The sequence below is a fragment of the Eretmochelys imbricata genome, chromosome 6 (assembly GCF_965152235.1).
Source record: "Eretmochelys imbricata isolate rEreImb1 chromosome 6, rEreImb1.hap1, whole genome shotgun sequence".
In the NCBI taxonomy this organism is placed as follows: domain Eukaryota; kingdom Metazoa; phylum Chordata; order Testudines; family Cheloniidae; genus Eretmochelys; species Eretmochelys imbricata.
The window spans coordinates 115,740,049-115,766,076 of record NC_135577.1 but is presented as its reverse complement, the minus strand read 5'-3'; the positions used below and the strand labels follow the sequence as shown (position 1 = coordinate 115,766,076).

General features: G+C 44.6%; 1 protein-coding gene across 1 annotated transcript; it reads right to left on the bottom strand.

Moving 5' to 3' along the window:
• Positions 1 to 323: 323 nt before the first annotated feature.
• On the bottom strand, positions 324 to 25,063 carry PLD4 (phospholipase D family member 4). The gene is made up of 11 exons (XM_077820557.1): positions 24,973 to 25,063; positions 20,564 to 20,653; positions 18,229 to 18,437; positions 13,181 to 13,364; positions 11,909 to 12,029; positions 11,354 to 11,481; positions 10,907 to 11,107; positions 10,076 to 10,215; positions 7,195 to 7,360; positions 2,445 to 2,541; positions 324 to 756 (listed from the first exon to the last, which is right to left on the bottom strand). Exons 1-11 carry the CDS (start codon positions 24,973 to 24,975, stop codon positions 539 to 541), a joined length of 1,557 nt encoding a protein of 518 aa, XP_077676683.1. The 5' UTR covers positions 24,976 to 25,063; the 3' UTR covers positions 324 to 538.
• Positions 25,064 to 26,028: the final 965 nt, after the last annotated feature.

Here is a 26,028-nt window from a genome sequence, read left to right as displayed (position 1 = left end):
GGTCCCTTCTGACCTTGTAATCTATGAATCTGCATCTTTAGGTGATTAGATCTGGTCCTTATTGTGCCCTGGGTTGCTGCTTATGTGGCCCATGCCTAATGCTGTCCAGACTTTAATACAAATATTTAAACACATACAAGAAAACCATATATTAGTGGAACATTAATGTTCATGTGTAAAACCTCCAACAGTCAGGCAACTTAGAGTTAAAGATCCCATGGAAACGTAACTGTCTCCCTTTGCATCTCTACTATTAGGATCAGGTTATTTCTTTCACAATCGCTCACAATACTGGACAGCCTCACATAAAACTGGGTAAATATTTATTTGACAAAGATGGATTAACCATGTGCAGCATACACATAATTCACATATTAACTGCCACAAATTATTTGATTATACAGGTACATTGAACTATGCTCCCAGAACATTAAGTAGTGGGCCATACCAGTAGGAAATGATTTCTTTGACAAATAATAAAAAACAAACTATGTATTCATGTGTATTACATTTCAAACAGAAAGCAAAATGTTGAACTTTATAAGTAACTTAATCCCTCTTCCCAGGAACAGTCTTTCTGCCCATGCAGATCTTCCATATTTACTGAATATTTGGAATTCCAGTCTCGTTCAAAAAGATTTTTTAATTGTTCCTGTATAACGGGCTTCTTTCTTTGAGGATCTGTTGAAGTCTGGTTGACAATCAACCCAACTCCAGCTGTATTAGTAAAGTAATCTTTTGACCAATTGGAAGTCCCTACAGGATAGAAACATTGATGGTTAACAAGGAAGAACAATTTTATGTCAAATATTTTGTTGGGCAGAGAGGCAAATGGGAAACGTGACACTGGATGAATTTTCAAGCCTGGGGTCTAATGTTAGACTCTTCAATACATATTTAAGGCACCTAAATATAAGTGGACTGATTTTCAGAAATGTGGTACAACCACAAATGCCATTAAACTCAATGGGAGCTGCAAGTCATCAGCATCTTTGAAAATCAGGCCAGCTGTTTCTCATCTGAGGGCTCCAATATAGACAAGCAACTTTAAGTGTCAACTGGAGGCTCTTTAGGAGTCTAATACAATGGAGGCTGTGGCACAGATGCACTGAATGTACCCATTATAGAAATAGGAGCAAGCCACAAAGTTTGGATTGGGGGGGAGGGGTTTCCAGGTCTGATATTTTGATTCAGGTCCATATCTAGTAAATTTATTTCACTCTGCACTCTCTCTCCGTTTTCAGGGCCGCAGTGCCTTAGCTATCTCAGTGACAATGCAAACGCTGCAAAGCTTTTAAACTATCAGAAGAAAAAGACTAAACAAAAATAAGGTTTGAAGCTGAACTTTACTTGTTACAAGAAAACAGGGTCTAGCTGAATACAACACCTACAACCACTGTGTCCTATACTTGCAAGTGTCAATGCTATTAACTAGATGTCCCACATCAAGATAGGGATCTAGCTGAATGTGATTTCTGAAGCTCTGTCAACAGCTACCATAACACAAAGCATTGAGCACTGTGAATAAATCCAAATTTTAGCACATAGGGTTTCTGTGGCAGGTGGTCTGACTCAGACAAATCTCCCATTCATTCCAACGAGTGCTTTTGGTAGAAAATAAATTATTTTTGTAACTAACTGCACCTCTATCTTCGGAAGATAATTCAATAGGACACAAACCCACACTGACAGGGTGGTGAACTTGGTGACCTCTTCCATCACTTACTCTCATCTAGGATTCTAATACGAGAATGAGACATCAATGCCAACATGGTGGTTAATAATTTAGGGTGTCTGAGGCCCCTATATCCTCCACTCCACTCCTGAAATACTGCTTAACAAACAACTGGTCAATGGATTTCTCACATTAAGCTTTTGTTAAAGCAAAATAACGTTTTTTTCCCCTGGAATAGTAAGTGTCATTGCATGAATCTAAACACACAATTTATGAGATTACTGCGAGTGCTTGACAATAATACTAATCTCCGCTCATTCAGGGCCATGTACTTCATTCTTAATGGTTCACAATCCAACAAAAAGAAAAGGAGTACTTGTGGCACCTTAGAGACTAACCAATTTATTTGAGCATAAGCTTTCGTGAGCTACAGCTCACTTCGAAAGTTTATGCTCAGATAAATTGGTTAGTCTCTAAGGTGCCACAAGTACGCCTTTTCTTTTTGCGAATACAGACTAACACGGCTGTTACTCTGAATCCAACAAAATAATCTCTTGCTGAATTTGCCCTACATTATTTTCCCCCGTCATGTCTTTACTCTTCTATCCAGTGCAAATATTTTGCTAAAGCTATCCACTATATGTTTCTGCCCTCTTCATGGTAAATTTAGCCAGCATTTGATATGACACCCAATCCCATTTCAGCTCTGTCCCAACCCTGTAGTCCTGATCATGTCTTAAACTATACATATTCAAAACAGGACACTTACCAATATACGCCACTTTATCAGTGACCATATATTTATTGTGGTTCACTCTCCCGAAAGGGATGTTTGTGTGATTCAAAACTGGAACAATGAAGATTTTCTGGATGGAAAATAATTACAAAGCATACATAGAATTACTGGAGTGAAGCATAGATTACATTATTGGATGCTGCAAACTTTCTTTGTTTTCAAATAAAAGTCTATATGGAATAGAACAGGACAATGTTTTCAAAAGCTCCAGCTTTAGATGGTTTATAAGACAGATTTTGCTATTAGTCAAGAAAACTAACTTGGACAAACTGGTGATACTACTGCGAGCAAAACTGGATTAAGACAGTGTGATCAGGTAAGGATAATGTGTACTTCACAATGTTCCATCTGTGAAAGAGCTATCATATTACAGTAAAGACAACTAAATACAGTTTTAGACAGATGTTTAATAGTCTTACTATTCTGCATTCGTCATTGATTGTTGAGCATTACTGTACAGTTGAATGGGCTGATCCCAGACAGGGAGTTGTATTGCAAAGAGCAACAGTGTCTTATAATTTTTTTACTTTAATTAAAAATTACATTTCAAATCATTATTTGTTATCTTCCCTGCTAAAAATCCATCCATCTTGATTCTATTATTCTCCTCTATCCATCTATCTGCACTAAGATGGGCACCCCCCCACCACTGGCCCAGCCAGGAGTTTCACCCTACTAACCACCTCGGTGTATTTGCAGAGAGGTCACTAGCAAGGAGTCCCATTCATAAAAGTAAAGGAGGACTTGTGGCACCTTAGAGACTAACAAATTTATTTGAGCATAAGCTTTTGTGAGCTACAGTTCACTTAGAATAGAATCATAGAATCATAGAATAACAGAGTTGGAAGGGATCTCTGGAAGCCATCTAGTCCAACCCCCTGCCCAGAGCAGGACCAATCCCAACTGAATCATCCCAGCCAGGGCTTTGTCAAGCCTGACCTTAAAAACTTCTAAGGAAGGAGATTCCACCACCTCACTAGGTAACGCATTCCAGTGTTTCACCACCCTCCTAGTGAAACGTTTTTCCTAATATCCAACCTAAACCTCCCCCACTGCAACTTGAGACCATTACTCCTTGTCCTGTCATCTGCTATCACTGAGAATAGTCTAGATCCATCCTCTTTGGATCCACCTTTCAGGTAGTTAAAAGCAGCTATCAAATCCCCCCTCATTCTTCTCTTCCGTAGACTAAACAATCCCAGTTCCCTCAGCCTCTCCTCATAACTCATGTGTTCCAGTCCCCTAATCATTTTTGTTGCCCTTCGCTGGACTCTCTCCAATTTCTCCACATCCTTCTTGTAGTGTGGGGCCCAAAACTGGACACAGTTCTCCAGATGAGGCCTCACCAGTGTCGAATAGAGGAGAACGTTCACGTCCCTCGATCTGCTGGCAATGCCCCTACTTATACACCCAAAATGCCATTGGCCTTCTTGGCAACAAGGGCACACTGTTGACTCATATCCAGCTTCTCATCCACTGTAACCCCTTTTCTACAGAACTGCTGCCTAGCCATTCGGTCCCTAGTCTGTAGCAGTGCATTGGATTCTTCCGTCCTAAGTGCAGGACTCTGCACTTGTCCTTGTTGAACCTCATCAGATTTCTTTTGGCCCAATCCTCCAATTTGTCTAGATCCGTCTGTATCCTATCCCTACCCTCCAGCGTATCTACCACTCCTCCCAGTTTAGTGTCATCTGCAAACTTGCTGAGGGTGCAATCCACACCATCCTCCAGATCATTAATGAAGATATTGAACAAAACCAGCCCCAGGACCGACCCTTGGGGCACTCCGCTAGATACCGGCTGCCAACTAGACATGGAGCCATTGATCACTACCCGTTGAGCCCGACAATCTAGCCAACTTTCTACCCACCTTGTAGTGCACCCATCCAGCCCGTACTTCTTTAACTTGCTGACAAGAATACTGTGGGAGACCGTGTCAAAAGCTTTGCCAAAGTCGAGGAATAACACGTCCACTGCTTTCCCTTCATCCACAGAACCACTTATCTCATCATAGAAGGCAATTAGATTAATCAGGCATGACTTTCCCTTGGTAAATCCACGCTGACTGTTCCTGATCACTTTCCTCTCCTCTAAGTGCTTCAGAATTGATTCCTTGAGGACATGCTCCATGATTTTTCCGGGGACTGAGGTGAGGCTGACCTGCCTGTAGTTCCCAGGATCATCCTTCTTCCCTTTTTTAAAGATGGGCACTACATTAGCCTTTTTCCAATCTTCCAGGATTTCCCCCAATCACCATGAGTTTTCAAAGATAAGGGACAATGGCTCTGCAATCACATCCGCCAATTCCTTTAGCACTCTCGGATGCAACGCATCCGGCCCCATGGACTTGTGCATGTCCAGTTTTTCTAAATAGTCCCGAACCACTTCTTCCTTCACAGAGGGCTGGCCACTTCCTCCCCATGCTGTGCTGCCCAGTGCAGTAGTCTGGGAGCTGACCTTGTTCGTGAAGACAGAGGCAAAAAAGCATTGAGTACATTAGCTTCTTCCACATCCTCTATCACTAGGTTGCCTCCCTCATTTAGTAAGGGGCCCACACTTTCCTTGGCTTTCTTCTTATTGCCAACATACCTGAAGAAACCCTTCTTGTTACTCTTAACATCCCTCGCTAGCTGCAACTCCAGGTGTGATTTAGCTTTCCTGATTCCATTCCTACATGCCTGAGCAATATTTATATACTCATCCCTGGTCATTTGTCCAGTCTTCCACTTCTTGTAAGCCTCTTTTTGTGTTTAAGATCAGCAAGGATTTCACTGTTAAGCCAAGCTGGTCGCCTGCCATATTTACTATTCTTTCTACACATCGGGATGGTTTGTCCCTGTAACCTCAATAAGGATTCTTTAAAATACAGCCAGCACTCCTGGACTCCTTTCCCCCTCATGTTATTCTCCCAGGGGATCTTGCCCATCAGTTCCCTGAGGGAGTCAAAGTCTGCTTTTCTGAAGTCTAGGGTCCGCATTCTGCTGCTTTCCTTTCTTCCTTGTGTCAGGATCCTGAACTCGACCGTCTCATGGTCACTGCCTCCCAGGTTCCCATCCACTTTTGCTTCCCCTACTAATTCTTCCCGGTTTGTGAGCAGCAGGTCAAGAAGAGCTCTGTCCCTAGTTGGTTCCTCCAGCACTTGCACCAGGAAATTGTCCCCTACAGTTTCCAAAAACTTCCTGGATTGTCTGTGCACCGCTGTATTGCTCTCCCAGCAGATATCAGGATGATTGAAGTCGCCCATGAGAACCAGGGCATGCGATCTAGTAGCTTCTGCGAGTTGCCGGAAGAAAGCCTTGTCCACCTCATCCCCCTGGTCCGGTGGGCTATAGCAGACTCCCACCACGACATCACCCTTGTTGCTCAGGCTTCTAAACTTAATTCAGAGACTCTCAAGTTTTTCTGCAGTTTCATACTTGAGCTCTGAGCAGTCATACTGCTCCCTTACATACAGTGCAACGCCCCCACCTTTTCTGGCCTCCCTGTCCTTCCTGAACAGTTTATACCCATCCATGACAGTACTCCAGTCATGCGAGTTATCCCACCAAGTCTCCATTATTCCAATCACACCATAATTCCCTGACTTTGCCAGGACCTCCAGTTCTCCCTGCTTGTTTCCAAGGCTTTGTGCATTTGTATGTTGGCACTTGAGATAACCCGCTGCTCGCCCCTTGTTCTCAGTATGAGGCAGGAGCCCTCCCCTCTCACACGCTCCTGCTCGTGCTTCCTCCCGGTATCCCAATTCCCCACTTACCTCAGGGCTTTGGTCTCCTTCCCCCGGTGAACCTAGTTTAAAGCCTTCCTCACTAGGTTAGCCAGCCTGCTCACGAAGATGCTCTTCCCTCTCTTCATTAAGTGGAGCCCATCTCTGCCTAGCACTCCTCCTTCTTGGAACACCTTCTTGGAACACTTCATCGGATGCATAAATTTGTTAGTCTCTAAGGTGCCATAAGTCCTCCTTTTCTTTTTGTGGATATAGACTAACACGGCTGCTACTCTGAAACCATTCATAAAAGTGTAAGTGGTGCTACTAATCAGACAAAGTGTAATTTCTTAACCATGCCACACCAGAAAGATGATGCTGTGAAAGTTGTTAGAAGGTATGAAGTTGAGCTTGTCAATTAAATTACCACAACAATTGTAATGAGTCAGCTATCCTCTTTGTGGACTCCTTTGCTTCTGCACTAATATTGCAAACTGCTTGAGGTAAGTACAGCCATTGCTTCCTAGAAGAATATCATCATCATCATCATCATGACAAATCCCTCAGGGAAGTAGATTCCTTGCAGATCATGTGCCAACTGGCTCAGTCTTGAGCTAGGTCCTTAAGATGGTCCAGCTGTATATTCAGTCTATCACTGGCAATCACATCACACCACCAAAGCTTTTGGCAACTACGTAATCACTATCCATATAGTGGCATTCCTTAGTAAATATGCTTCATAATTCACTGGTTTTCCACCCTAATAATATGTCCAAGAAAGCTGCTGAAACCAAACCAGTGGAAGAGGTTGCTGGGTTCAGTTAAGAATAATGTTGAATAACATCACCTAGGCCCAAATTTCAAAGGGACATTGCTTCAAGGTCTGTAATAAAATTTGTATGCACATGCAATTGCATATACAGGTCTACATTTATACACACAAGTAGTTGTGCTGCCTGCTTGAAAGCTGCCTTTTTTTAAAGGATGGCCCATTATGTCAAAAGAGTTTTCTTAGCTTACCACATCGATGGTGATGTTGGTATGTGGATCACTGAGATCACGAAGTGACTGCAAGTAATGGAACATGGACGGGTCAGTGTGGAGCCAGCAGCTGATCAAAAGCCTGATTTGTACGTTGCGGTTGAATGCCACACCTCTCAGAGCATTGTCAATGTCTGGCCAGTATCTATTGGAATGAAAGTAAATGAAAAGAAAAATACATTCAGAGAAAATTGAGACAAGAAATATCTACCACCACATTGATAACAAAATAACCATAGCAATAATAATGTAGGGCTGGATCATTCCTTTGAAGGTACTACCTGGAGTCAAAGGCAATGGGAAGCCCTGGGGACAAACCAGGAGACATTTTGCAGAATGACTCCTGGATGTGTCGTGTGCACAGAGGCTGCTCCCACTCTATACATTGGTCCCACTCCATCAGCCAGCGGAGATGGAGGAAAGGGCACGGCACCACCTTCTCTCCACCCCTGCCTGTCCCTGTTAGTATGCTGTAAGACCACAAAGGAGCAGAGACCCTGCTCTGAGTGCAGGGACTCTGTTCTTTCTGGCACTTGTATGAGCCACGCTGTGGGGGAAGGCTGATGACAACTTCCATGGAGGGCAGAATATGGCCCATAATTACTAACTCTTAACACCTGTGTAGCACTTTCATCCCCTATATTATAAAGCACTTTACAGAGGAGAGGGAGCATTATTAGCCCTGTTATACCAATGGGGAAACTGACACACAGAAACTTGCCCAAGTTTCCCCAGCAAGACTGTGGTAGGTTAATTTCCTTAACCTATTCCCCTGCCACTGAGAGATGTCTGAGTGCTTCCAAGGGGAATTATTAACCAAGAAAACAAAGACCTAGGGCTTGTTTCCTCAGACCTTCACACACACACTCACTCACACACACGTCATCCCACTGACGGCAACAGAGCTACTCATGTGTTTTCAGAATCACGTCCATGAGCCATAATAGACTTGGAAGTCTTTGAAAAACACTCCATTCTCCATTGTTTTACCAGTTTTTAATTAATTAACCCCTGGGTATGAAAACAGAAGCTTTGTTCCTTCCGAGTTCAGATGCTTCTTTCTGCCCAACCTGACCTAATCAGCAGGTTGCTGTGGAGATGTCCAAGGGCTCAGACCTGCATTCCCTGGACCCCCCTCAAACGTCCGTTTGCATCAGATCGAGCCCTCGAGAACATAAACAGGGGATTAAGGCTTCAAATGGAGAATGCACAACATTAATAAATGGACCCCTAAGGGGAAAAAGAGCCTGTTTTCATGCAAATATTCTTAGTGAAAAAGAATGGGAGAAGAGAAAGACAGAAAATCAAATATATGACATAGAAACAGAATTTCCTCCGAACTGTCTGATTTGCAAAATTATCCATCAGGAGGCAGCCGGTCGGTGAGTGATTGCATAATACTTTGATATTGGGGGAAACTTTCTAAATAAAAGGATAGTTAAGCACTGGAATAAGCTTCCAAGGGAGGTTGTGGACTCCCCGTCATTATTGGTTTTAAGAATAAGTTAGACAAACGTGTCAGAAATGGTCCAGGTTTACTTGGTCCTGCTTCAGTGCTGGGGGGCTGGGCTAGATGACCTCTCAAGATCCTTTTCAGCCCTACATTTCTATGATTCTATAACCCATCTCTCTATATAGATGCCTAGGGCTGCAGGTAATACACACTGTCATGTGTTCATTGTGAAACAATGATCATTCCTGAGCACATGTAACATGATATGACTGTTGATAGATGCATAAACTAAATGGCAACACACGGCTCAATCTCTTCCTCCCAGGAGACTTGAAGCAACACACACATTATTACATATGATCTCTCATAATTACATATGATCTCTATCAAAGATAACCCAGAAGTGCTAGATACAGATATAATTTAAAATACTCAGAGAGGTTGGCTGCATATAAACTTCCTAATTCAAGTGCAGCTGAGGGTTTTTGAGGCTTTTTAAAAAACACCTAATGACTCAACAGATTTCTGTATTACTCAGAGTGAAGCTCATGGTCATTATATAATTCTAAACCCAGAGAGAATTTGCTAGTGGTCCACAGAGCGCTAGCTGACCATAATAGTGTCGGCTACTTCCCTTCTTTTATTGCTCCTTCTGCAGGCGTTCACAGCTTCAGTGAAGAGTCTGAATGCCCATAGAAGTACTTGTAAAGTAGGAGGAAAAAGCAAAGAATCTTCAGCTAATACTGCAACCATAATGGGAGGAAGTAGGGGAGACCAGAGACCATTGAGAGATGCCAAGAGGAGCAACGTTTTCTTTTGAAAATTTTACCCCAAACATATTTCTGCTAATCTACTCTCCCTAGGTTGTTGTAACTGCTATGCTTTTGCCTTGAGTAAGGTTTGGAGGGAAAGGGCCTGATCCTTCATTGCCCTGCAGCCTGTGTAATTACTTACAGTAAACTTTCTAACAATAAGTGTAGTTAAACACAACTAGGCTTCCACTGGAGACTGTGGAATCCCCATGACTGAGAGATTTTAAGAACAGGTTGAATGAACACCTGTCAGGGAGGGTCTATGTTTAGTTGGTCCTGCCTAAGCACAGGGGACTGGACTTCATGACTCCTTGAGCTCCCTTCCAGCCCTACATACATTTCTATGAAGCTATGAAGTGAGAGCAAAGTCAATGTGAAATGCTACCAAAGCAGAAGGGTAGTGTTTTACACACACTTTGCAATGGCATAACTGCAGAATGTCCAAAGTCTCAGTTCACTCCATGGTTGAAAAAATAATATTAATATATCTGAAGGTTGGAAATGCTGCATTTTTGGTAAGAACAAATTTCTGCAAAAGCAAAGGACATTTGGTTATGAATACAGTTGACTGACTGATCCAGGTTTAACCTCCTACTTTGTTGGGTGTCTGAAGCGGGTTGTAGGAAAATACTCCATGACTGAGACATACACATATTCTTCTGCATCATTTATAACATCAATAATAGAAATGAGATCGCGAGTACGACCCTTTGGGCAAAACGCAGGAGGAGAGGCCTGTAAAGGAGGGAAACAAAGTCTGATGATCATCGTACATTTCTCTGTTCCTGTCCTACTATTTAAATTTTCTTTCAACAAACTTTGATTGATTTATATTAACCTCTACTCAGTTTTCATTACACATACAGAATTTCCTGAGTTGTAGTCATTTACAGGTTCAGGAACGGTGTAAACAATTTTTAGGTTTGAAAACTGGACCCAAAATCCCAGAATATACTCAATGTGTCCATCAGATAGCTAATATAATGAGGAATTTCAAATCTACTAGCCATTACAAGGTAGTAAAAGAAAGATTAAAAACCATCATGGGCTAGAATTGCAACACACTATTTACTACAGGCCAGATTTTGCCACTCTTATTCACCCTGAGTAATGCATTAATCCTAAAGTAGTCTCATTCAAATGAATGGGAAGACCTGAGCAGTAAGTTATTACATAATGTGAGTGACCTATGGGAAGATCTGTCCCTATGTTTCCATCTGAAGATACAAGGCCTGGTTCTATATCTCTTACTCATGTTGCATCGAACCTTCTTCCATGAGTAGGCTCACTGAAACTTGTGGAATAAGGTGCTACTCAACCTGAGTAGGGCGTAATTGAGCCCAAGGAAAGAGAAAAAATACAGAATAAGACATTTCCAGCAAATAGTTTTACCATAGTTTACCAAAAAATATTTTAAACTGCTTACAGAAAAATAGGCAGTTGTCAAGGTTCCATTAAACTGCACTTCCAGAGGCCTATACTTGTTAATTTTGGTGGAATAATTGCTCGGCCATGGGGAGGGAATGGTGGCTTTAGCGTGCCCAAGATCCCAGTATGTTCTAAACGTTTTCCATAGATCGCTGGCTAAGCAGCTGCAGTTGTATATCACGGCACCAACTTCTTTCACCTGCAGAGAGAGTAAAAATATGTCAAAACCCCCTCTCTTACACCTCAAAGGCTTTCTTCACCCCACATTGTTTTTCTGATGTGCCCATATTTTATATTACTGTCATGTGCTTGCATTAAGAAATATAATAAAATATGTGAATGATAAATACGTTTCTCACACGCCACTGAAATGTATCCCATGGATATCATCTCTACCATGTGTATCGAGGTGAGTTTATGTTTAGCAGTATAAAGTACATCTGACCTGAGAAAATGACCTCCAGTCCATATTTGCACTGCCAATATACATGTGTTTCATGTCTACAATCCAGAATTTGGAATGCAGCACACCTTTGGTCAAATGTCCAAAATTGACCCTTCTCACATGAGCCCCTAAGGAAAGATATTGAGTAAGTGGGGCGGGAAACAAATATGATTTAGCTAAAGTAATTCCCAACACAGTTTTTAATTTTAATATTAACATGAAAATGGAGTATAATCTGTATCATTCTTGTTGTGACCAGAACCTGTATGGATTTCTAGTACTTGTATAATATGGATTTCTAGTATTTGTATAATATATGTATACTTGCTAAAGCTTAACTTTCAGAAAGTTAAATGTATATCAATATACACAAAGGACCCAATCCAGCAAAGCACTTAAACTCATGCTTATCTTTAACCTTGTGAATCGTCTCATTGATTGCAAATTAAACATGAGCTGGATTGGATCCTTGGGTCCTTGTTTACAACATTGTTTACTTGGGTCCATGTTTACAACACTGCAGAACTGTAGAGGCCTTTTGAATTACATAGTTACCTTTTTTCTTCAAAACCTTAAGATCAGTTGAATTTACAGCTAAAGTTGGCAGGCTTGTTGCAATATACACTGAGACATTCTCCATAAGTAAACTTTCAAACTTCTTCAGAATATCTTCACCCTATGACAATAAACAGCATGGACCTTCTAAATATAGGTACTTCATTTGAAAGAAACACACACAATACAAGGATGGGAATGTTTTATCTTTAAGTGAGTTTCAGTTAGAGATGGACTAAAGACACAAAATAAAGATCTTGAACCAGTTTATAAATCAACTTTGCTTCCTATCAATTAATATCATTTGCTGTAAGATCATTACAGCCAAACACAGAAACCACTAGAACTGAAATATTTCTGGAGTTCAAAGATGAAATGCAAACAGCAACAAAATCTATTGGCTGCTGATACATCAAATTGATTTTCTGAATCATTTTTATTTGAGGATGAAAGTAGTAGGAATTATAACTTTGCTGGCCCTTTAAGAGGGTAGGGGCTCAGCTGCACCTCTGACCCACTTGTCTCTTCTCCCAGGTGAAGGAAATGATCAAAATCATAGGACAGGAAGGTCATAGGAGGGAGGGATAAGAGCAGCCTGTGGGTCATGAGGAGAGAGAGAGAAGTACTGGGATGTCAGATAGTATAGGAAGAGGACATGGGAAGGAATGGCAGGGCAGCCGGGATAGTGGAAAGCCCTATTGTGTCAGGTTCTGAAGGCTGGAAAGGGCTCACCATAGAAAAGGGTGAGCAAGGGTTTCTCCTACACTGCCACCTAGTGAGGTGAAGCAGTGATCCCTGCAAACAAGGGCAAGCAAATAAAGACTGAATATAGCAGTCCTACTCAAAGTGGTGGTCCGCAGACCGGTGCCAGTCTGCGAGCCATTGGCTGCCGGTCTGTGCGCACATTGGGAAAAAAAATTGCTGGTCCCCCACATCAGATAGCTTGAGAAGCACTGGAATAGAGGACAGGAGAGGGCAGAGCTGAGCCCAGGGGAAGGGCAGCTTTGGAAGAGAAGAGAGACTCTTGGAAAGGAAGATCAGGGTGGAAGACTCTTTTGGTTTTGTGTTTGCTTGGACTTTGGTACCCCAGAAGGCGTGGCTTTCTTGTGATTTGGCTGGTGGGCTAAGCCGCCTCTGTCATGTCAAGCTCCAAAGGCCAAGAGAATGGTATGAGATGAGGGTAAACTGTGGCAATGGAGGGTCCTGGAGCCAGACCGGGTAGGTATTCTGCTCTATTGATCATATGTGAGCTTATTCCTGTTTTTCTCTTACCAGTTCAGATGATGAGTCATTTACATTTATATCTTCTCCTGTGAGAGACCAGTAGTAAGAAGCCACATGAATTCTTTCCTGTGCCATGTTGAGGAGACCCATCCAGGCTTGGTATAAGGGTTTCACAGTGGTGCTATTTTTCTCATAAGGCATGTCATAAGGAATACTTTCCACAAGTTCAAAACTGCAATGGCAATTGCATATCATGAGGCAAACATTCATGAACTGAGAGTCATTCATGCAGGACACTGAAGAATATGCCTCTCTATATGCTGTAATGGACAATTCTAAATTAGAACCCCAAGGGCTGGGCAAGATGACTGGAGAGTGTTTGCTGGCTCTAGCTTCTGTAATCCTATGAGATGTGTAATCAGAAGATTTAATTACGTTCCCAAAATAGTGATGCTTTATAAATGGTTCCAGTATGTTGCTTTGCTATCTTCCTCCTTTTGAGGTTGTTAACATTATGACTATTTCTCTATCAGTTAATTAACTCTGCCCTGATCTACACTAGGAGTTTAGGTCGAATTTAGCTGCGTTAAATCGATGTAAACCTGCACCCGTCCACACGATGAAGCCCTTTATTTCGACTTAAAGGGCTCTTAAAATCAATTTCTTTAATCCTCCTCTGACAAGTGGATTAGCACTTAAATCGGCCTTGCCGGGTCAAATTTGGGGTACTGTGGACGCAATTAGACGGTATTGGCCTCCGGGAGCTATCCCAGAGTGCTCTATTGTGACCGCTCTGGACAGCACTCTCAATTCAGATGCACTGGCCAGGTAGACAGGAAAAGGCCAGTGAACTTTTGAATTTCAATTTCCTGTTTGCATGGTCACCTGCAGCTTGCCACACTGGCCAGAGCTCATCAGCAGAGGTGACCATGATGGAGTCCCAGAATCGCAAAAGAGCTCCAGCATGGACCGAACAGGAGGTACGGGATCTGATCGCTGTATGGAGAGAGGAATCCGTGCTATCAGAACTCCGTTCCAGTTTTCGAAATGCCAAAACATTTGTCAAAATCTCCCAGGGCATGAAGGACAGAGACCATAACAGGGACCCAAAGCAATGCCGAGTGAAACTTAAGGAGCTGAGGCAAGCCTACCAGAAAGGCGAACGGCCACTCCGGGTCAGAGCCCAAAACATGCCGCTTCTATGATGAGCTGCATGCCATTTTAGGGCGTTCAGTCACCACTACCCCAGCTGTGTTGTTTGACTCCTTCAATGGAGATGGAGGCAACACAGAAGCAGGTTTTGGGGACGAGGAAGATGATGATGATGAGGTTGTAGATAGCTCACAACAAGCAAGCAGAGAAACCGGTTTTCCTGACAGCCAGGAACTGTTTCTCACCCTGGACCAGGAGGCAGTCCCCCCGGACACACCCAAGGCTGCCTCCTGGACCCGCCAGGTGGAGAAGGGACCTCTGGTAAGTGTACCTTTTAAAATACTATACATGGTTTAAAAGCAAGCATGTTTAATGATTAATTTGCCCTGGCATTTGCGGCTCTCCTGGATGTACTCCCAAAGCCTTTGCAAAAGGTTTCTGGGGAGGGCAGCCTTATTGCGTCCTCCATGGTAGGACACTTTACCACTCCAGGCCAGTGGCACGTACTCTGGAATCATTGTACAACAAAGCATTGCAGTGCATGTTTGCTGGTGTTCAAACAACATCCGTTCTTTATCTCTCTGTGTTATCCTCAGGAGAGTGACATCATTCACGGTCACCTGGTTGGAATAGGGTGCTTTTCTTAAGGGGACATGCAGAGGTGCCTGTTCCTGCTGGGCTGTTTGCCGGTGGCTGAACAGAAATGTTCCCCGCTGTTAGCCATGGGGAGGGTATAGCCATAGTTCTAGAAAATGTGTCTTTTTAAATACCACTGCCTCTTTTTTTTTCTCCACCAGCTGCATGAGTTTCAATGATCACAGGATCTTCTCCTTCCCAGAGGCTAGTGAAGATCAGAGGGCAAAAAAAACCCGCACTCGTGATGAAATGTTCTCTGAGGTCATGCTGTCCTCCCACAATGACAGAGCACAGACGACTGCGTGGAGGCAAATAATGTCAGAGTGCAGGAAAGCACAATATGACCCGGAGGAGAGGTGGCGGGCTGAAGAGAGGGCTGAAGCTGAAAGGTGGTGGCAGCGTGATGAAAGGAGGCAGGATTCAATGCTGAGGCTGCTGGAGGATCAAACCAATATGCTCCAGCATATGGTTGAGCTGCAGCAAAGGCAGCTGGAGCACAGACTGCCACTACAGCCCCTGTGTAACCAACCGCCCTCCTCCCCAAGTCCCATAGCCTCCTCACCAAGACGCCCAAGAACGTGGTGGGGGAGCCTCCGGCCACCCAGCCACTCCACCCCAGAGGATTGCCCAAGCAACAGAAGGCTGGCATTCAATAAGTTTTAAAGTTTTAAACTTTTAAAGTGCTGTGTGGCCTTGTCCTTCCCTCCTCCACCACCCCTCCTGGTGCTTCTCTCCTCCACCACCCCTCCTGGGCTACCTTGGTAGTCATCCCCCTATTTGTGTGATGAATGAATAAAGAATGCATGAATGTGAAGCAACAATGACTTTATTGCCTCTGCAAGCAATGATTAAAGGGAGAAGGGGAGGGTGGTTAGCTTACAGGGAAGTAGAGTGAACCAAGGGGCGGTGGGTTTCATCAAGGAGTAACAAACAGAACTTTCACACCGTAGCCTGGCCAGTCATGAAACTGGTTTTCAAAGCTTCTCTGCTGTGCACTGCGCCCTCCTGTGCTCTTCTAACTGCCCTGGTGTCTGGCTGTGCGAAACCAGCAGCCAGGCGATTTGCCTCAACCTTCCAACCCGCAATAAACGTCTCCCCCTTACTCTCACAGATATTGTGGAGCACACAGCAAGCAGTAATAACAGTGGGAATATTGGTTTCGCTGAGGTCTGAGTCAGTAAACCGCGCCAGAGCACTTTTAAACGTCCAAATGCACATTCTACCACCATTCTGCACTTGCTCAGCCTGTAGCTGAACAGCTCCTGACTACTGTCCAGGCTGCCTGTGTACGGCTTCATGAGCCATGGCATTAAGGGGTAGGCTGGGTCCCCAAGGATACATATAGGCATTTCAACGTCCCCAACGGTAATTTTCTGGTCTGGGAATAAAGACCCTTCTTGCAGCTTTTGAAACAGACCAAAGTTCCTGAAGATGCGAGCGTCATGTACTTTTCCCGGCCATCCCATGTTGATGTTGGTGAAACGTCCCTTGTGATCCACCAGTGCTTGCAGCACTATTGAAAAGTACCCCTTGCGGTTTATGTACTCGCCGGCTTGGTGCTCCGGTGCCAAGATAGGGATACGGGTTCCGTCTATGGCCCCACCACAGTTAGGGAATCCCATTGCAGCAAAGCCATCCACTATGACCTGCACATTTTCCCAGGGTCACTACCCTTGATATCAGCAGATCTTTGATTGCGTGGGCCACTTGCATCACAGCAGCCCCCACAGTAGATTTGCCCACTCCAAATTGATTCCCGACTGACCGGTAGCTGTCTGGCATTGCAAGCTTCCACAGGGCTATCGCCACTCGCTTCTCAACTGTGAGGGCTGCTCTCATCTTGGTATTCATGCACTTCAGGGCAGGGGAAAGCAAGTCACAAAGTTCCATGAACGTGCCCTTACGCATGCGAAAGTTTCGCAACCACTGGGAATCGTTCCAAACCTGCAACACTATGCGGTCCCACCAGACTGTGCTTGTTTCCCGAGCCCAGAATCGGTGTTCCACCGCATGAACCTGGCCCATTAGCACCATGATGCCCACATTGCCAGGGCCCCTGCTTTGAGAGAAGTCTGTGTCCATGTCCTCATCACTCACGTCACCGCGCTGACGTCGCTTACTCGCCCGGTATCGCTTTGCCAGGTTCTGGTGCTGCATATACTGCTGGATAATGTGTGTGGTGTTTAACGTACTCCTAATTGCCAAAGTGATCTGAGCGGGCTCCATGCTTGCCGTGGTACGGCGTCTGCACAGAAAAAAGGCGTGGAATGATTGTCTGCCATTGCCCTGACGGAGGGAGGGGCGACTGATGACATGGCTTACAGGGTTGGCTTACAGGGAATTAAAATCAACAAAGGGGGTGGCTTTGCGAGAAACTGAATGGCCCCCTCAAGGATAGAACTCAAAACTGGGTTTGGCAGGCCGTTGATTTCACAGAGGGAAGGAGGGAGGGAAGAGAAAATGAATACAAAACAAATCTGGTCTATATCTTGTTTTGAGCCACTTCATCTATTTTTATACATCTTGCTGGCAGCAGACTGTGCAGTACGACCGCTAGCCATCATCATCTCCTGGGTGCTCGGCAGAAGACGGTGCAGTATGACGACTAACCATCATCTTCTGCTGGCTGGAGGTTAAAAGACAGTGCACTGCCGGTAGGACTCAATCAACACGAGACGAAACAAGGGAAATGACCTGGCTGAGTCACTCCCATGTTTGCCCAGGCGCCCGATTAAAAGAGCACCCAGGACTACATCGATGACGGCTACCAGTCATACTGCACTGTCTGCTGCCAAAAGGCAATTAACTGCTGCTGTGTAGCAATGCAGTACCACGTCTGCCAGCACCCAGGAGACATACGGTGACAGTGAGCTGAGCGGGCTCCATGCTTGCTGTGGTATGGTGTCTGCACAGGTAACTCAAGAAAAAAGGCGCAAAACGATTGTCTGCCCTTGCTTTCACGGAGGGAGGGAAGGAACGGGGGCCTGACGATATGTACCCAGAACCACCCACGACAATATTTTAGCCCCATCAGGCACTGGGATTTCTACCCAGAATTCAGATGGTCGGCAGAGACTGCGGGAACTGGGGGATAGCCACCCACAGTGCAACGCTCCGGAAGTCGACTGTTGCCTCGGTACTGTGGACACACTCCGCCGACTACATGCACTTAGAGCACTTGTGTGGGGACACACACAATCAACTGTATAAAACCGCTTTCTACAAAACCGACTTCTATAAATTCGACCTAATTTCGTAGTGTAGACATACCCTCTCTCTCTTTCTACAAACCATCAGATCTGGCTTACTTGCATGAATCATTACATCTATTGACATTGTCTTCATTAATCATCTTGTCTTCCAAGATATCTCCAAAGAGTCCTTGCTCCTCCATCTGCTGGTAACTGCTGATAATGGTTTCTTTGTCCTCTGGAAAATCTATGGTGACTGGTTTTATGATGTAAATAGCCATCAGGACAACAAACCCAACTATTGAAATCACCAGTACAGACTGAAACTAGAAGAGAGTTCATGTTAGAGATGGTTTGTCATAGCTGAAAAGCCTTCCAAGAGCCATTAATACTGTACCGGGTACCTATCACTTTACAAACAAGTACCTGAATGTTAATTCTACTTTCAGCTACTATCAAACAGTTCATTTGCACCACATATGTCATTCAGATCAAGAACCCTGAGCTTGGGGCTGATTTTACTTTTTAAATTTTATTTTATACCAATACACCAAAAATCCTCTCTTTACCCAAACTTTATTTGACATGTTTCATTTTTCTTTAATTAACACAAGAATAGCAGATATTCATCTGTAACGCAGCCTGAAATATGGAGTCATAATCATAATTTGTATATTTATAAACTTGGAAAAAAAACAACAGACAGTTTTGCAGTTATATAAATACAAGTCAGAAACATAAAGCTATTTTTTGGTTTCAGGCAGTTGTTTGTTTTTAGACTTCTATAGCTCAAATGTCACTTTGGAAAGTGGAACTTAGCAAACCATTAGTACATGACATCGATAGTGTTCCTCTTTATGGTTTCATTTTGGTCTAACAGCTTGGTGTTTCCCGTTTTCTGTGTCTTTCATAACCAGAATGTCTGGAGAACTTATTTATATACAGGTACAGTCCATGCCCTCATTATGAAACTTACAACATAATACTGACCTCTATATGACTTTCCTATATTAAGGAGATCGAGCAATGGAGCAATAATTATAAATGTTAGGATCATTTTTACCTAGTCATGCCCAGACCCTCAAAGGTATTTAGGCACCTAACTCCCACTGATTTCAACTCTAGAGAGTACCTCTTGCAACTCTTAGGAGCTGGGAATGTTTGGCACCTTGTGGAAGGCACTCAACATCTCTGGGCTCTAAAACCTCCAGGGTGTGGACCTTCCTTTCTTATTCATTTGAAAATGCCTGATAAGCCCTAGATGTAAATGTGAACAAACAAAAATAATTGTAAATAATAGAAATAAGCACAATTACTAAACTTCCATCTTAGATTTTAAACACTCTAAGAAAACAGCTAAAAATTCCACTTGTAGTGTAAATATCTGTTTGGTTTTAATTTTTGTGTAAATTCTCTAATGTTTGCGACGCTACCATCAGTTGAAGGGTGAACCTCTGTATAAAACAAACCGACCTAAAATGAGCATTTTGACCTGTAACAATGCTAACAGATTAGAGACGGATCATCTAATTAAGGAATGGTGTGACTCACAGTCCATTCCCACTCTCATTGAAGTCAGTTGCAAAATTCCCATTGATTTGAACAGGGTGAGGATTCCACCCTATGAATGTGAATGGCATGGGTTATATTGTAATATGGGTTTGCAAGGGAAGAAATCCACGTTGAAGACAACCTGGGCTTAGCACCCCTAGGCCGCAGTGCTGGGAGCAAGTTTGGGTGGATAAAATAATTCTAATGGATTGTTACTTGGTGACAGGGGGAACATAAATCAGGGGGAACATTCACCCGAGAACATTCACCCCAGTGTAGAGAATACTTAGTCCTGCCATGAGTGCAGGGACTGGACTATGATTCTAAGACACATATACACACAAGACTCTACAAATTGCTTAATCCCTTAAAATAGTATCCAAGTGGTACATCGGCCTTGCGGATGAATTTCATCCTCTGTATTACGTAGGCCATTTTAAAGGGTAAATCCACGTAATTTCACTGAAGTCAGTGGCCCAGATCCGCAGCTGGTGAGTAAACTGACAGGGCTCCATTGACTTCAGTGGAGCTGGGCTGATATACACCAGCTGGAGATGTGGCCCACTAAATTTGTCTGTTTATCTATTTGCCTCCTGTCACTGCCGGACCTGAGCACCAATGAAGTACATGGCACTGCTTGCATGAGTGGGCGTTACTCTCACAAGCAAAGGCTGCAGGACTGGTCTCTATATTGTCACACACTGTGGGGCCGATCAGGGCCCCGGTTAAGTTAATGAAGATTTTGGCCACTGACTTTGCTGCAAACAGGCTCAAAGCCAACTTGTAATTCTAACCCATATAATAAAAATATTAAATAGCTTTTTTTTCCCCAGTGATCTTGATACAATGCTACGTATTCTCAGTTCTCATTCACTACATCACAGTGTGTTTGAATACCTACCGTTTTGATGCCTTTTTGGTCATTTGAGTTTAATTTCACATAGGAATACTCATTTAACAGCAGGGATTTTTTAAAAGCATTTTTTCCAATCTGCAAAACAGAAACATATGTACGGGAAGGAAAATAAGAAACTGAATTAAGTACTATGGCAACATTTGTATAAAGCCTGTTACGCACAGAAAACCAGGTTACTGCAGTTGTACTTTATGGAGTTCTGGAAATGACAAGTGTACAGAACAATCATCGTATTATGGAACTTTGGTGACATTACCAAAATGACATGGCCCAGTCTTTGCACATGGAATTCATTCCCTGTAACTAATTTGCAAGGAAATGACTCTCTCATTCTTCAGATCTCTCCTCAAGACCCACTTCTACCATGGTGCCTACAAATAAATTGGCCAACTAATAATGCCAAAGTACAGAAGCTAGAGGGGACAGTGGATCTTTTTCAAATCTAAATTGTCTAACATTTTGACTGTATATTTTGTCCTTCTTCCCTACCTTGTGCACCGGGGTTGTCTTCTTAGATTGTAAACTCTTCAAGTCAGAGACTGGGACATGGACCAAGAAGGTCTGCTGAAATCTGCAAGTCTCTTCTCTCCATTGAAGCCATGCTCCAGGAAACTAGCTAACCCCACAGCTCAGGCTATGCTGTCCCCAGATGCAAGCGTCATCAAGGTCTCCAGCCACAGAGCGTCCCTGCTGTAGTGCTGTTCCCAGCCTAGCAGAGGCAACCCCCAGGAGTCACAGAAAGGAGTGGAAACATGGTTGGGTACCTGATGCTTTGGTAACAGAACCATATCCCCTAGACTCACTGAAGCTCACACCAGAGGGCAGGGTAAGAATCGTTAGGGGCCACACTGGGAGTTGCCTTTCCACCTAGGTGCTTTAGCATGGGCTCAGCTGCACCCACAGAACATATAGTGCTGTTCAGGTTTGGTCTGGCAGTGGCTGGCATGCAATCTGGTTGCAGCGCCACTCCGGTTTGGCGCCCACTGTCAGTAGTGTGGGGAGTGACTCACCCGCCCCAACCGGGGCCAGCTCCAACCGTTGCTGTAGTTGGCATCATCGTGGTGGGGCTGGAGCTCAGGAAGAGGCAGGACAGGGAACAGTGCCCTGTCTGCACTCAGGGCAGAGCCCTCCCCATCCCTGCAGAAGGGCAGTGACCCCAGAGGCTTGACCCCTCTGTGAGTCCCCATCCCATTCCCAGCTCCTCATCCTCATGAGGAAGGCAACAAGCCCACAGGCCTGGGCCCTCTTTGCCCTCCCCACTCGGTATAGTGCATCCATGGAGTCGGGAGGCCACATCCACCCCTGCCTTTCCAATCACTTCACATGCCTAAGGGTCAAACTCACTCCCAAGGTCACTGTAGTTACCTCAGGGATGAATTTGGCCTTCACGGGGATATTAGGCATTTGTATGTATTCAGAAGCAAAGAGCACATTCTGAGGAAGGGCAGATTCAGCTATGATAGTGGCAAGGGGGACCAATATGGCATGAGCACCTATCCTGGCCCTGTATCTCCTTTCTACACCTCTGCCTCTGTCCCTGAGCCATAATGTATCTGCAACACTGATTGCCTGTAGGGACTGATTCACAAGAGCTGGATGGAGTGAAGGAAAGAGGAGGAGAAGATCTCAGGAAGCAGTGGGAAATCAAGGAGCAATGATGCTGAAATGTAGATTTGGGGAAGGGAAGAGACTCAGATGAAAGAAGAGAATGCAAGATGAAAGGGTAGAGAAGCTAGAGCAAGAAACACAGAAGAGGAAGAAAAGATGACAGGATAAAATGAGTGAATACAACCACGCATAATAAACAACACCCCACACATGCACAGGAGAGAAAGCTGTGATTCCATCTATGGGACTGGTTATTATTATTTTTAATCATGTTTATTACAGTAGCAGCTAAAGACCAACCAAGAATGGGGCCCCTTTGGGCTAGGCACTGTACAAACACAGAGTATTGAGCAATCTCTGCCCTGAAGAGCTTACGGTCTAAATAGACAAGACAGACACCACATCGGGGAAGGGATATAGAGTGACCAATGTGATGGTGGCAAACGCCATCTTAGTTCCACCACATTGTTTGGGACGTGGGTTTAGTTAGGAGGCAGTCACTGAAATGGAAAGAAAAGGGGAAGGGGCCATTGAAAGGAAGGGTGGTGTGGGGGACAGGCCAGATGAAAAGAGGGTAAGCAGGCTAGTGTGGAGTGAGGCTGAAGGGAAGAGATTGCAAGGCATATGCTGCGAAGCTGCGGGGAGGGGCGCTGCCCAGGCTACGGCCTCACCATTAAGCAGGTACACGGGAAAAAAGGCTGCCACCTGGCTGGTTTTCTGTTCTCGTGCCGGTTGCCAGTCAAGAGAGGTAATCTGCTGGGGGTTTGGCTGCGCACACGTGCAGCCATGTGCAGGGAGGCTCTCGTAATGCATGGCTGTGCACGTCACGGCTGGGAGCACGCTGCAGCTGGCCCCTACGTCCCAATCTGCATGCACAGTGGGCAGCGTGCCGCATGCCTGGCCCTCCCCTGCCAGCTGCTGAAACCACGCAGGTCCGCCTAGTGCTGGGCACGGGACTGGAAGAGGGAGGGACCTGTTACCCGAAGGTGAGGATCGCCATCAGGGAGGGGTAAAGTAAGGAGTGGAGTGGGGGTGGCAGGGGCTCTTGGGAGGGGACAGTTGGGAGAGTCCCCCAAGAGCTCAGCCTCCGGCTCCTGGTAGGTGACAGTTGTAGGGGCTCATTGGCCTGGGGGAAGGGATGGGCAGGCTGATGGTGGGGTAGGTGATGTACCTGAGAGGGGAAGAAGAGGTTCAGGTGGGGGAGGGAGGGAGAAAGGGCAATGTCTCCCCCCTCTTTAAATGGCACTCCGTAGCCCCAGCTGGAACAGAGGAGGAGCCCTGGAGCAAGCAGCCAGTCAGCACAGGGTAAAGAAAGTCCAGTCAAGCATGTAGAAAGTTCTCTGAATGTCCAAAGGTCCCTGCTGGGGCAGTTTTTGCAGCTGCACATACGGGAGGCACGACCTGGGTCTTAGTCCCTCCAAAATGGGAGGGGGGCTCCCCTGCACAGTTCTGGGTCTGGGATGGGGTACTGGGGAGAGGGGCTGCCCTGGCTAGGCCCCATTTTCCCCCCTCCACCCAGTGCAGCAATCCGAACAGCTGCTGCTTCTGGCTAGAGCGCTTGGTGAGAAACCTTCTATTCTGAGTGGACTTGGTGGAATCAGAGAACTCAGATATAGGAAAGCCCTGTGAGGTGCCATCTAGCACATCCCACTCCTCCACGTTAAATGCTTCTTTGCCGCATATTGTTTGATGCTGGCAGGATGCCTTGAAAGAACTGCAGCCCTGTTATATGCGCCTACAGATACATTATGCCTTAGCATCTAGAACTTACAAAAGCAGTAATTATCATGTTTCACTTCTCTTTTCCAGTAACAGTTACAAGATGGGTTTGGACAGCAGCATTTCTCTTTTACATATTATCTGAACAGCCTCCCACTCGCCATAAAAAGCACATGGAATAAAACCCCCATTTTGTTCAAATTAGGGAATTCTGTGTACCACTGACTCGGATGCGTTGAAGTCAATCGAACTATACCTACTTACACAAGCTGAGGATGTGACCCCAAAGTTTAATTAAAAAAAAAAAGAATACACTGTGGAATCAAACAGAACTCTTAAAAGAAAAGCAGAAGTCGTAGCCCAATAAGGAAGCACAACTCGTTAACAGCTTTGTTTGACTTTGGTGGGCTTTAGTCGCTGAAAGTAACTGACAAAGTGCAAAGAACAAAAGTCTTATTTAATTTTGCTCATCAGATTTCAACAGGCAGGCTAATATTAGACTACCTGGATATACATAGGTTAGGGCATTTAATCGTCATATAGAGGTGGGTTGGGTTTTTCTCCTCAAAAATCCCTTTTGATGGTGTCGTATAAAGGGACTGTTAAATAGTAACAGCAACAAAAGAGCCGCAACTTGGGCTTCTGGTGAGTTTTTTTCTCCATGAGAAATGAACTGTTTCAGATTCCGAATTTCAAACGTTTACAAAGATGAGTCTCTAGAATAACAGGTTTCAGAGTAACAGCCGTGTTAGTCTGTATTCGCAAAAAGAAAAGGAGGACTTGTGGCACCCCAGAGACTAACCAATTTATTTGAGCATAAGCTTTTATGAGCTACAGCTCACTTCATCATCCGATGAAGTGAGCTGTAGCTCACGAAAGCTTATGCTCAAATAAATTGGTTAGTCTCTAAGGTGCCACAAGTCCACCTTTTCTTTTCTCTAGAATAAAACACCCTCCCCAGATAAAACAGATAGAAGCTGTTTTATGTGCCTCAAATTAGTAAGGTGCATTCATCTCCCTGTTTCCCAAAAATACAAGATGACAGCATAATCCTTCAAAGTACTTACCATCTTGGCAAACTGTCTGCTGTGAAAATGCTCTGCCTTCTTTTGATCAGGCTCACAGCTGCTGTTCTGGCAGCCAGCAGACAAAATCTCCTGCAACACATTTGTCCCTCCTGCCCCCTTTCACATTTGCTTTTTGCTGTAGATAACTTCCTCTTCAGGGTGGGAGTGTCACAAAGCTCATAAATAGATAGAGATCCCAAGTCACTGTCTGGCTCTGCCTATCCGAGTGACACCTCGGGTTCGGGTGCCCAATCCTGAACTGGTGTAAATTAGCATAGCTTCCACTGAAGTTGCTTTCCAAACAGCCCCTAGGGCCCTGCTGCTGTTGAATTAAATGGCAAAATTTCCATTGGCTTCAGTGGTGCAGGATCAAATCTGAAAGGCTGAAAGGCTACAGAGAAAGGCTATGTTAGGGGGAGTAATCAATCTTCAATGCAGTGTCCATGTGAGATGTTCCAGCAGGTTTACTTCAATAACGTCAACTCTTATTGCACTTTGCACAAGCTCTGAGGGCCCAACCCTGCAAGGTGCCAAGTAACAAGGTGTGCTGAGTACCCTGAACTCCCATTGACTTCAGTGGGTGCTGAGGGGGCTTAGTATACCCAGGAATTGCTTGCGTCTTGCAGGATTGAGCCCACAATACATTAAGGTTTTAAAAACACTAGGCAAAATCCTGGCCCCATTGCAGTCAAGGCAGGACTTCCATACCCCATCATTGGGCCCATCCTCTAGTCCACCACTCCCCTCCCAGATAAGGTGTTTCTATCACAATAGAGGTAACAGAGGCTGAACCAAAGGCACACATGGCAGCAGATTTAACAGCCAGCGATGCTGCTTTGACTATATACCAGGGGTGATGCCCTGGCCACACTGAAGTCTATGACTAAACTCCCATTGATTTCGATAGCGTCTGGGATTTCTCCCCAGGTGTAGCACCACCCATTACTGAGTGCTGTATGCAAGGCTTAATTCTGGCCCCCTCTAGCACTACATCATGCCCGTTTATTAGCATCCTCTCATTTATTAAACACGATACTGGAGCCTGTGGCAGCAGCG